This window comes from Populus nigra, chromosome 5 (assembly GCF_951802175.1).
Source record: "Populus nigra chromosome 5, ddPopNigr1.1, whole genome shotgun sequence".
Taxonomy (NCBI): Eukaryota; Viridiplantae; Streptophyta; class Magnoliopsida; order Malpighiales; family Salicaceae; genus Populus; species Populus nigra.
In genome coordinates, this window is record NC_084856.1 from 12751597 (window position 1) to 12764483 (window position 12887).

A 12887-nucleotide genomic window follows, 5' to 3' on the forward strand; every position below is an offset into this window, starting at 1 on the left:
TATGCGCCTTCATATCATTCTCATTTCGCATGAATTCTCTTTGTTATTTGTGATTTTGTATTTGCGGTTTCATATTGATAGTTTTTGGTTTTTTTATTGCTTCTTGAGTCTATATGTTATTTTGGATTGCACCTTTAACTTGATATTTTTTCTGATTTATTGTGAAATAGCTTTTTAAAGAACTGAAGTTTTCTAGATTGAGTGGTAAAAGGTGAAAAGTGAGTTTATTACAGCAAAAGGCTAAAAATTTATGTGAAACACAAGAGCAGTGACATCTATTGACTGTAAACACGTGAGGAAATGTGTGAGGATATATTTTGCTTGCTATTAACATGATTTTCAAATCTGAGGATCATCACTGTCAAATGATAAGAATAATTATTAATAGGGTTATTTGGCTATGTAATAATATTAAAGATGATGAACTTGAGGTTTAAAGAGGTTATGAATATGATGGTTGGATTGAGAATAAGGCCTATGAGATAAGTTATTTCATCCCTAGAAGAGTTTATAGCCTAAAATACAGATGAGGAGGCCAAAGATTTTGATTATGAACATGGTATTAGAATTCAGTAGCTTAAGACCTGCAGAAATATAGGAGTTTAACCATATAATTATTTTGTCCGTAAGAGAGCATATATGGAGGATGGTTTTTGTGCTAGTTTGGATAAAATTTCAAGGAGTATTAAGATGAAGATTTTAGCTTTTAAGGGGAAAACAATCCTAAAGCATATTTGAAATGGAAGAAGAAAGTAGATTTGATCTTTGATTGTGACCATTATTATGAGGAAAAGATGATAAAACTTGTTATTGAGTTTACTGACTATGATATTATTTGGTGGGAATAAAATTGTATTAAGAAGAAGAAGAAATAGATAGAGACTTATAGAGAATTCAGATGAGGTGAAAACAATCATGAGAAAAAGATTTTTTCCTAGATATTATTATAGATGAAATTATTTTTTAGTCCTCAAGCATATTTGAAATGGGAGAAGAAAGTATATTTGATCTTTGATTGTGACCATTATTACAAGGAAAAGAAGGTAAATGAGTTTACTGACTTATAGAGATTGTATTACGGAGAAGAAGAAATAGATAGAGACTTATAAAGAACTGAGATGAGGTGAAAACAATCATGAGAAAAAGGTTTCTTCATAGACATTATTTATAAGAAATTATTTTTAAGATTGTAGAGTTTAACTTAAAGGTCTAAGAGTATAAAAGAGATACAAATTTTAATTATTAGAGCTAATGCTATATAGGATATAGAGACTATAATGATGAAAATTTTAAATGGATTGAATAGAGAGATAACTAATATGGTTGAATTTAGCTTTATATTGAGTTGGAAGATATGACTCAAATGGCTACCAAAGTAGAGAGATAGTTGAAAAGAAAGGGCAATACGTACTAAGAAGGTAATTCAATTTTGTTTTAGCTTGATTGCTAAATTATAGAAAGGAGAGGGTTGCTCCATCAAATCCAAATACAACAGGAAACAAAGTTGAACCTTCTAAAGTTATAAAGAAGGATTCAACCATTGTTGTCCAAGATAAAACCAAAACTTAAACTAATTGTAACCATGACACTAAGTATTTAAGGTGTTTGGGTAATGGACACACGATTTCGCAATATCCAAACAAAATGGTTATGGTTATGAGAGAACATAAGGAGATTGAATTCAAAAGTGACATATTAGAAGAGGAAAAGATGACACAACTTAAGGATTATAGTGATGTTGTCTATCCAATTGATGGAGAGATTTATGATTAAAAGATGACTTAATGTTCAGATTAAGGATGATGATTGTTGCAAGGTGAAGTTGAATGACGAGCTAGCCTCTTGAGAGGTATTGTTGGAAAGGAAAGGGTTTTAGGTATAATCATAAAATTATGATTATAAAGTTCAAGAGTCGCCACCTAGTATTATAGTTAATAGGAAATCTATGGTCTACGAGAGTCTAGGTAAGGGACTAGTTGTGCAAGGGGAAGACGTATCACCCCCAATGCACCCTAACTAAGGTAAGTTGCATTGTTGTTTAATTGTTTTTCTAGGTTGCTTTTCTATCCATTGGTTTTTTCTAAGTTCTAATGCAGATCTCTCTTTATGAGAGAGTCTCTACTTTATTGGGTGAGATCCTAATCATTCTAAATTCGAAGTTATAGCATCACATTTATTTCCTAACTAATTCCTAACATTCCAAACATAATAATTATTATGGGTTTTTTGTATCTTACTCAAACCCTAATAGATAATCATAAACTGGTTATGATATCCCTTTTTTTTAAAAAAAAAAAAAAAACAAGGCATGATAAAAATACTATGATTTTTATCTTTTAAAAAATATGCTTGGAAAACTTTTAGGATTTGACCGTATGCAAAAACAATCATTTTTTAAATGAAAATTTATTTTCATTACATTTTTTATTTTTCTTATTTTTCTTGTATTTCTTTTAAGTTTCAGAGGAAGTCGGATATTTTTAATACCGGATCTGTATCTTACAATGTAAATCTACAGCCTGATATTATGCAAAATTGTTATAAAACACATACGCCCATAAATATTTTTAAAATGACTTTTGGAAAATTTGATTTTTTTATTATTTTTTATATTATTATATTATTACTAAATATATTGGGTTGGGACGACCCAACCATTTAGGCTAGGCCCAACAAACCTAGCCTTTTTTATTTATTTTATAAATATGAGTTGGGTTGGACCTGGCCCACCCTTTTAGGTTGGGCCCAAATGGGTTTAGCCTACATGGTTGTTGGCTCGACCTAACAACCATATTAATTAATTTACCTTTTTGCATGCAAAAAGAATTCTCATTCTGTATGCAGTGGCGAGTCTTGTGGTGGGGGGAGAAGAGTTACACCTAGAGTAGGGGGTCCTCGTTGCTGGTCCTGCTAGTGATGCATGGCATGGCTGGAGGTGGTGAAGTCGGCGGTTAGTGTTGGTTACTAGATGTGACGCTGGTGGAAGAAAAGCCTGCAATGAAAAGAACAAAAAAAAATTACAATGACGATTCCTTACATGAAGGTGGCTGGCTGGTGCTCATATTGGCAGCTCGAGGTGGAGGTGTCGAGGGAGAAACAAGCGGTAAGGTGGTTAGTTACTATAGAGGTCGAGGTCATCGTGGCAGAGGAGGAGAAAAGCGATAATGGCAGAAAAACTAGGGGGGAGGCTAGTTTTTTTTTCAATTTTGCACCCGATTTTCTTCCCCCTTAAGCCATGAAATTCACCCCTATTTATAATGATGAAAGATGAATATTGTCTTTAATAGTGCCAAATCTTGATCCTTCATTCAACTCAGAAGGATCTCAACCATTAGTTTAAAGTTGTAATCATAACCTGAAAAAGTTGTTGTAGAAGGGTTGGTCGAGTTGGCCACTTTGGGGCGACACTGCAGCCGTTGTGGTGTCAATTAGCCAGAAAAGACCATACTAAGGTGTAGTTAGATGTCAAGTCATTGTTTGCGTGCAAGTTTTGTCAAATTTGATAGAGAAATGAAACATTAATTGCCCTAAAAATGAGGCCAGCCAAGCAGCCTTTTCAGATGAAAATTAAAGAAGAAGATGAACAGTAACCATAACGGTGCTGTTTTGATAAAAGTTAATTTAGTCATTTGATTTGTGATTTCTCTTAATTACACCCTTCATTAGCTTTACAATTTCATTTTTGTGAAATTTTACCCAGACAAACTTCAATTTCAGCTCTGGATTTCAACACCTTTTTCATTTTGATCCTTAATATTCGATTTCTTCAATTTAGTCTTTAATTGACCATTAAACTTTCAAATCTCTTGAATTTCACCCCTGATTTCATTGAATTTTGTCCCTATAGTTAGACGTCTTTTTCAAAATGATCATTGGCTATGAATTTCTTTAATTTAGCCCTTAATTGGCCCCAAAACTTTAATTTTATTGAAATTTTACCTCTGATTTAAACTAATTGACCTTGTAAAAATTAACTTTGATCTCCTAAAATTTTAATTTTCTCAATTAAGCTCAAATTGGGCTCCTAAACCTAATTGTTTCACTAATTAAATCCCTAATAAAATAAATATGACTTATATAAAGTATAATTAAGTACTTGCACCTAATTAAATCCTTCAATTAAACCTAAATTAATTCTTAAATATAAATAAACTTTAATTTGGCCCATGATTAAATGAAATTAACCCACTAAATATCTAATTATGACCCTAGGTTTAATATTTATGCAGATTCGTTCAAAAATCATTTAATTTGACTTGGGATTCTCATTGTCTCTCTAGTTTTGGGTAAAATATGGTACAATCAGGCTCCCGATTTTATTCTAAATTGCAGCTTAATGTTTTTTTTATTTTGCCAAAATGTCAGTCTCTTTGCTATTATTATTTTATTTTATTTTATTGGAAAAAAAAAGTGAATTTGAGAAATAACTCAGAAATGAGTTATGACAATGATATAAACCAACAAAGAAAAAATATCTTCCATACTAGATGCCACATAACTAACAAGGTATGTTCTATGATTATTGATAGTGAAAGTTATGCTAATGTTACCCTTCTTTTATAAACATTCTTTTTTTCCAGAGAGTACAAATATGTCACATTTAAAGACCAACTTATAACTATTTTTGCTCAACAATGATCCAAACATTAATTTTATCTTAATGTCAACCATATGAAACACATTATTAAGGGTTAAAAGTTTTTTGAAAGTCTTCTTTAAAATGACCTTCTCAACATATAGTACCTTAGAGATTGATGAATTCTTCATGTACACGTGTTCACCATCCACTTCTTTATAAATGGAGACAATCATTTTCTCAGAACATACATTTCAAGTTATGCTAGTGTCAACCCATCACTGCTCAAGATATTTTTAAAAAATAATTAGATTGACTTCGAAAACAACAACAACAAAATGTTTATTTTTTAGATTTATTAATGAGGTGATCAACCTTATTAATATTGGCTTCAACAATCATTTCTTTTCTTGGGTTACTTTGCTGAGCCTTATTTTGTTCATTATAATTTGTTCAATTATCACCATTTCACTTTAGAATTGTATTGTGTATAGAAATAGTATCGTGTGACTAAAATTTTCGTTAATTAAGTTCTCATGAAAGGTTGGAGGGTTCATAAACAGTCTTGCTTAAAACTCAATCTCCTTGTACATAACTTCTTATACCATATTTATTCACCGCACTAACTTTCCATAAATGTGAATTATATCGTATACGTGAATAATGTTGTATATGTGAACAAGCCCTACTAGATAACTTTGATATCGTTCTTAGAATGTATAAATTTATTACTCTCAAAGAAATTTCATGACTATAAACCTTTTCATACTGACAACTTTAGGGTAAATTCTTTCTCTTGTATTCCTAGTGCTTATCAGATTTTTAAGCATTGGTTTGAACCCTTATAACTACCTAATTTAAGAGAACGAGGTTTACCCTTATTCACGTGAGAAAGGAATGGTGGAAGATCAAATTATATATATATATATATATATATATATATAAAGCTAAAGTTGAAGGCAAAAACATTATATATAGACTCATGTCACTATTCACTACAATAATGAAATGATGTTTTTGCCTTTCCCAAAAAAAACTAAATGCCTTTGTGTTGAGGGCACTATGGTCCTACTACATGGCGCATTAATCATTAAAGATTTGTAGAGGGGTACAATTGTCTTTTCACCTTTTTTAAATATAGTGGAATGGCCTAATTATTTTCCATTAATAATTTTGGAAGAGTTTAGGGGTTTCGGCTCATATCTTATTTGAAAATTCTATGGTTTTTACAAATGAGTATGAAATTTTCTAGAGGAGATAATGAGTTGGGAATCAATTTTATGGAGGAAATCTATTTGTGCATTTTGGATGGCGCGTGTGGCAAAGATGAAGTGGTTTGTTGCCTATAAGCCTTTTATTCTTTTCTCTAACCTCCTCTAAAAATTATAAGTTAGTCCTTTTTTTACTTTGTCAACTTCAGTCCTTATTCTTTTGATTTTTTATTCTTGTTCTTAACCCTTTTATAAAAGTTTTATTTGTTTTCAATTTTATCATTCAATCCCAAAGTATCACAAATTATTTTTTCTAATTTAGTCCTTATTCTTTTGATTTTTTTTCTTAGCCCTTTTATAGAATTGCTATTGGTTTTCAATTCACCTTACAATCCAAGTTTATGGTACATTATTTTTTACAATTCAATCCTAATTCTTTTGATTTTTTAATCCTTTTGTTAAATTTATTATTCTTTTCAATTTAACTCTCAAATAAAAATTTGTTGTCGCCTTTTAATTTGTTTTTTATTTGATTTTAACCCTTATTATTTTAATTATTATTTTTTATTTTAAATCTTTTCTTGTGATTCTTTTTTCGATTTCATCCTTCAGTGTTTTATTTTTTGAGGATTGAGTTTTACAGTTTTTCCATGCATTATGACCTGAATCATGAGTTTAAAAAGTTAATAAGGATTAACATCCTTCCTTTTTTGGTCTTATTTTCTTTTATAATTTCATTATTCGACTTCAGTTTTTTATATATATAAAAAAAATTGGTTTTGTGATTTTTTTTAATTTTTTTGTATCAAGTTATCTCGATCTCATAACTTAGAACACGATATTAATAGGCATAACATGGACCAGCTCACCCCTTAATCCCCAAATTATATATCTATCATGTTATACAATGTTTTTTTTATGTCTTTTTAATTTATCTTATTTTTACTATTCACATTAGAAGAAAAAAGAGGGAGAAAGGACAAGAAAAGGAAAAAACAACGGGAGCGTGATACTCATGCCATCCTCAGGAAGTGGGGACTCGCTTTCTAAACTTAATTAAATGCTTACTGCAGAAAGGTTAGAAAAAAAGGTTCGAACAAGTAAATTTAAATAATAACCAGATGCTACAATTTTGAAACTGAAAGCAATGCCATAAAAGGCAAGGAGTGGTCGGTGGAGAGAGAGAGAGAGAGAGAGTAGCAAACAGGCAAGTGCGTCGGTGTCCCGAAAGGGAAACCAAGGGGCAGTTTTGCTCCGTGAATGATGAAAGGGATCTAACACTTAACGGTACTATTATCTCTAATTATGTGTGAAAAATAGCAGCAACCCAACACCCTACAGTCAAGTCTCCGTCGCAGTCATTGGCCCTTCTCCTCTTGGCAGCAGTCAGGCCACACAACTTTAACAGTACGTACTCTCAGCCCCTTTTTTATTATTATTATTCCTTGATCTACCATACCGATTGTGGTAAAAGATCACAAGAAATAAGACTAAATTACACGTTAATTTAGCATGTCGAATTATCTCCTCTTCACTCTGAGACTAAAAACCATAAATCCCCCTCTCTTTTTTATAATAATTGTGGCTTTACCTTGCGTTAGCTTCTCTTTTTAATAAGAAGAAAGAAAGGGAAAGAAGAACAGTTTTGTGCCCTTGTGAAGGAAACTATTATTTTTATTTTTGGGTTTCTTTCTCTCCCTCTCTCTCTACATGCACATAAGCTCAACCCTTTTCTGCCCTTTGATTGGGGTTAATATTGACAGGTCCCTCTCGTCATAATAGCCGTGTCTGACTGCTTTTGGCCAAGAGAACTGATTCCAAGGACATGAAAGATTGTGACTATTCATCACCATCCTGTGGCATTTCCAAGGCACAAAAACAATTTCCATTTTTCATACCCGAATTACTTCTCTACTCTCTCTTCTTTTGATGGTTAAACTGAAGCTTACAGTTCACTTTTTTGGCTATATCTTGTATCGTGCTTGTTCTCTGTAAGGCATTACTCAATTTGGGAACTAGAGAATTAGTCTTGAAACAGTTTTTTCAGACCTGGAGAACGGTAAAGAGCTGAAAAGAAACACCAAAAAATGCCCCTAGTCCATGTGTACTTTGGGACTAAAATTAAATAGTATCAGGCAACCAAGATGAGGTCAGGCAAACACACATATGTATTGATGTGTAGCCCCGAAAGAAAAGCAGCAATGAAATGCCATATGGCACATAGGGCGGCAAAGCAAGAGCAACAAAACAGTATTATTATTAAAAATGAAGAAAAGCAAAGCCAACAGTTTTAGTCAGAACCCTGAAATAAATTTATATCTAGTTGAAGATTTCGTCCCTTTGTTAGTTCAAACTGATGACCAACCTTTCCCAAAGACTTGGAACTTCCTTGTCTCTTGGTTCTTTCTTGGCCAACAATTTCTTGTTTGTTGGGGGTGGCTCTTTTGGGAATGGGTGGACAGTGAAAAGAAAGATATGCCTCATAGTTAAAAGCCCGCTCTTTGCATGTCACAGCTAGCAAGCATGGTAAGGATTGAAAGATTGCATTCGCAAGGAAGATGAACGGCTACTTTATACATGGGTTGAGAGGGTCTCGTGAGACAGTCGAACCCATTTTTCTGCATCCAGTTTTGTGGAGTCCTAATCTGCTGTTAGAATCCTGATGATGCTGCAGCATTTGCAAACTGGGGAGGTCCTGCTTGCCATTGCTGATAATGACGACGATGATGAAGCTCGGTGGGAGAGAGGGAAAGATCACTTCCGATTCGGCCTCCACTACTGCTGCTTGGATACTGGACCTAGAGAAATTGAAACACGACTACTTATTAGCTAAAAAGACCTTTTAACTTATTGTTTGCTTCTGAACTGATTACATGAGCTTTAACTAAATGGAAGCTCACTTGATAATTTGGTGGATTGAACTGTGGGGGAAGAACATGAAGCATCTGACCATCTCCATGCGATCTCCTGAACTGCACATATGTTGGCATTTCACTAGACTTGAGTGATGCTAGAGATTGAATGTGGATTTTGCTAAGAAGCTGAGTCGTTTCAGTCTCCCGATACCCATCTCTTCCATGTCCATCGTTGTCACCCCTATACAGGTCAAGCTGGTATTTACAGTGACATGAGAAACCATGAGCAAAATAAACAGTAAAATCTGAACAAAAACAAAACACAAGTGCAGCATAGAATGCGAAAGGCAACAATCAAATTAAATGGTGTCAATTTAATGTTGTACCGTAGGCCTGAACCCCCGATTTTGCCAGTTGGGTTCAAGTGGCATTGCTGCTGAAAGTTGCTCCATGGCAGCGTTGTGCCTATCCTGACCAAATTCTATACTACTTTGCTTTGAAACTGGATTGCCCAAGCTCAAATCAAGGTTGTGAGCCGCAGCATTCCCTGATGATTCTAATCAACTCATACAAAATTAATTAGTTGAATAAATATGAATCAATTGAATAATGATTGAATAAACCCTGGATATCCTCCGAATTAAATTGCTTACCAAGCTCGTTTTCATAAATGCTGGGATCAAAGTTGGTCACTGCCTCTTTGCCATTGCACTTCATTGCAGCTCTGTCATAGGCCCTATAAAAGAGTTCAAGAATATTTAAAACTCCACCAAACACCACCAAATAACATTAATTGATTTCCCGTTGGCCCTATACTGCCGATCAAGGTGTACACAAAACAAAACCTATAGCGAGGGCACACGCGCACACACCTTGCAGCTTCGATCTCAGTATCAAACAAGCCTAGATAAACATACCTGCAAATAAAAAATTTATCACAACAATTATTGATAGAAGCAAGGAAACGAGATTTGGGGTTGATGTATGAAATGTCTAAAGAAGAGAAAGAAATGGTTACTTTTTGCCTAAAAATTGGCCCATTCGAGCTTCCCATCTCCCGCACTTGTGCAAGGTTACACCTCTATACTTGGAGCTTCCTCTAGGAAATCCTGTGCTTTGCCGGCGAAGCACATGAACAAACTCTTCCTTAGTGAGGTTGCTCATCTGTTATCATACACAAGAATCTTCCCTTTGTAAAACCCATATATATGATGATATGTTTCCCTTTTTCTTTGATTTCAATTGCAACACAGAGAAAAGAAAAGCATATAAAAAACACTACTGTACGAGATAAGGTTTGCAAGCACACTATTGAAGATATAAGATAAAATCTGTACCCCCCACCTGTTTCAAGTCTTCCTCATAGTCTTCAATTCTAAAATTGATATCTGCCTCCACTCCCCGAAACTTGATAGCTGCCCTGTCATATGCACTGCAAAAGAAAGAGAAGAAAAGGACTCTTTCAACCTCCCAGTCTGGATTTGACATGAAAATTAGTGGCCATTTGCCTTCCAAAAGAAGACGAGCAAAACTTTCACGCTTAGCAAACAAGGGACTATGAGAACTCACCGAGCAGCTGCATGTGCAGTGTCAAATCCACCTGTTTAAATACAAAAGATGCAAGAAGCAGAAACCAATCTCACCCGCATCAGAAACGTTTGAACAATAGATGACAAATAAGCCATGATTTTCCAAGCCTAAATAATAGTAATAACAAACAACATTCAAACTAGACTAAATCATACCTAGATACACTTGCTTCCCACAATCCCTGCATCAATATCATACAAAAAGCTATATCATAATTTTTTTATTTTCAAAACCAACACCACCACCACAACCATTGCAATAAGAAAAACCAAAACAAAAAACGCCAACCATATATGAGATTCCCATCGGCCAGTCCTCCGGTAGAAGGTAACACCACGGTATTGAGAGCTCCTGGACCGCGGTCCTCGCCTACTTTTCTTCAATGGCTGTGAGACTTCCATGGATTTTTGAGAAACAAGTGATGAATCCGATTGGCAAAACTTGACACCAACCCAGTGAGCCCGAGGCAATCCACCTCCACCTCCATCACCACCTCCAACGCTCGATGTGGACCCCATTTCTTGATCCTCTACAGGAAAGAACTGGCGGGTCACCGGTGGATCACTCAAGTCCATGGAGTCTTGATCATAAGGAACCGAGAACCCGAAAATCTTGCTGCTAGTGCTGCTGCTGAAGCTTATACTATGCTTCTTGATTATTCTATCTCCTCTCTCACCACAACCATCCTCTTCTTCTGATCCATCCTCAATTACCACAGCAGAAGAGCTGGAATTCGACACGGATCCAACCCTTTTGCCCTTGTCAACTTCGCCATCTTTTGATGTTTTTTGGCTTGAGCATCCCTCGGATTCGTCTTCTCTTGTTTGATCAGGCGAGTCATTCAAGTTCCACATTTCTTTTAACCTCTTCTTAAGATAGAACTTGAAGCAGATTGCAAGATTTTTTACAACCCTCCACCATATATGAAAGCAAGAGTAGAATAATGATTGCTGAAGGAAGACCAGCTACACAGCTGAGATATTATTGGCGGTGGCTGATTGAAGAAGAGAGGAAGCTGAAAAGAAGAAGGTTTTATCTCATTATCAAGAAGAAAGTTTTATCTTGGTTTTAGTGAATCAAATAAATAATGAAGCATACTCATGTAATAAAGAGCGAGAAGGCCAAAGAAAGGGTTTGAGTATTCAAAGGAAACAACCTACGACTCCTCAGGGAGAGTGTGGTTTTGTTGCAAAAGGTGTAGTAGAGGGAGAAATGTTTCAAGATCTTGGTAATCCCTGACTGCCCAATACAGCATAGACGAGGCCAGTTTGAGTTAGCTTTAGCAGAAAGCATCCGCACCCACCCTAATAACTCTCTCTCTCTCTCTCTCTCTAGCAACTTGCCTTGTCTTCCTTTTTCATTTGCTACCACTTGTTTTTATGGCTCAGGATATGCTTGCACAGTTGTGCATAGTTTTTTTTTCTCTTTTAAGGGAAGAGAAGACCCTTTCCTTATTTCTCCCTGTTTTTTTCTTATTTGATGTTCGATAAGAAATTTGACATGATGTGTGTCTATTTTGGCTCTTGCAATAAACCCAACTCTCTCTCTCTCTCTCTCTCTCTCTCTCTAAACTGAACAAAAAAGACTTTGCTGTTTTATGGGTTTTGTCTGTAATTAATATATTTATCTTTTTCTTATTGGTGGGTTCAGAGGGACATTAGATTGGGGAATGGAGAAGAGAATGGAAGAAAGAATCGTCTCTTTCTTACTTCAACTTTCCCACGTTAACCAAATCGAAAAGCATCTCTCTCTCTCTCTCTCTCTCTCGATAGTTTACCCATTAATAGAAATAGACAAGGCAAAAACTCAAAGATGGCTAATTACTCAATTACCTTTATTAGCTATTAATTATTATTAAATCGTTTATTTTCAACATTTTAGAACCAACCCAGCTTTAAAAAAATCAAAATTAAAAATTTAAGGGATATAATTCACTAATCGGGTTTTAAATTTATTTTTTAAAGATTATTAGTTTGAGTCTCACTAACCTCAGGGCCACTGGAGATTTACATGGTCGTTAACTTCAAGACCTGTGAAATTAATCGAGGTGTGTGCAAGCTGACCCGGGTACTCATATTAAAAAATAAAATAAAAACCGATCAATTTAGTTTGATTAAATTTAATTCTTATTTTTTTGTTAAAACTAAATAAGTCTAAATAGATAAAGAAAGGAAAGTTATTTTTGTTGGTTTTAATTATTTTGAGATAAAAAGTAGATTGTTTGGTTCATTTTATATAATTATAGTAGTCTCGATTTTTTTAATTTGATTTCTTGAATATTTTCTTAATTTTTAAAATCTAAAATCAAATTAAAATAATCTTCTTAAAAAATAAACCAAATCAAACTAATTTTTTTAATAAAAATCTAACCAAAATTTGATTTTGTTGAGTTGGTTTTTAAGAATATTTTGCTCACCCTAAACCTAATCATTATTCACACCCACTTGTCACAAGTCACTCCCCACCCCTCTTTTTCCTTGGAAAATTACAATGAAGGGCTTTTTTTCTTTCAAGTCAAACCTCAAGAAATGATCTAGATGAATACCTAATCTATTTTTCTTTTTGATTAGATCCTCAACGTAACAATGAATTCTTATTTAGATTCTCTTGTGAATTTTCGTCTATCATAACCATTTAAAACTCATATAACTTTGT

At 34.1% G+C, this 12887-nt stretch overlaps 1 protein-coding gene across 1 annotated transcript; it reads right to left on the reverse strand.

Moving 5' to 3' along the window:
- Nucleotides 1–8022: 8022 nt before the first annotated feature.
- LOC133695411 (floral homeotic protein APETALA 2-like) lies at nt 8023–11702 on the reverse strand. Its single transcript, XM_062117396.1, has 11 exons — nt 11389–11702; nt 10521–11247; nt 10388–10413; nt 10212–10242; nt 9987–10074; nt 9661–9806; nt 9515–9559; nt 9296–9378; nt 9029–9198; nt 8688–8897; nt 8023–8585 (listed from the first exon to the last, which is right to left on the reverse strand). The coding sequence occupies exons 2-11, from the start codon at nt 11084–11086 to the stop codon at nt 8439–8441; spliced, it is 1512 nt and encodes a 503-aa protein (XP_061973380.1). The 5' UTR covers nt 11087–11247; nt 11389–11702; the 3' UTR covers nt 8023–8438.
- Nucleotides 11703–12887: the final 1185 nt, after the last annotated feature.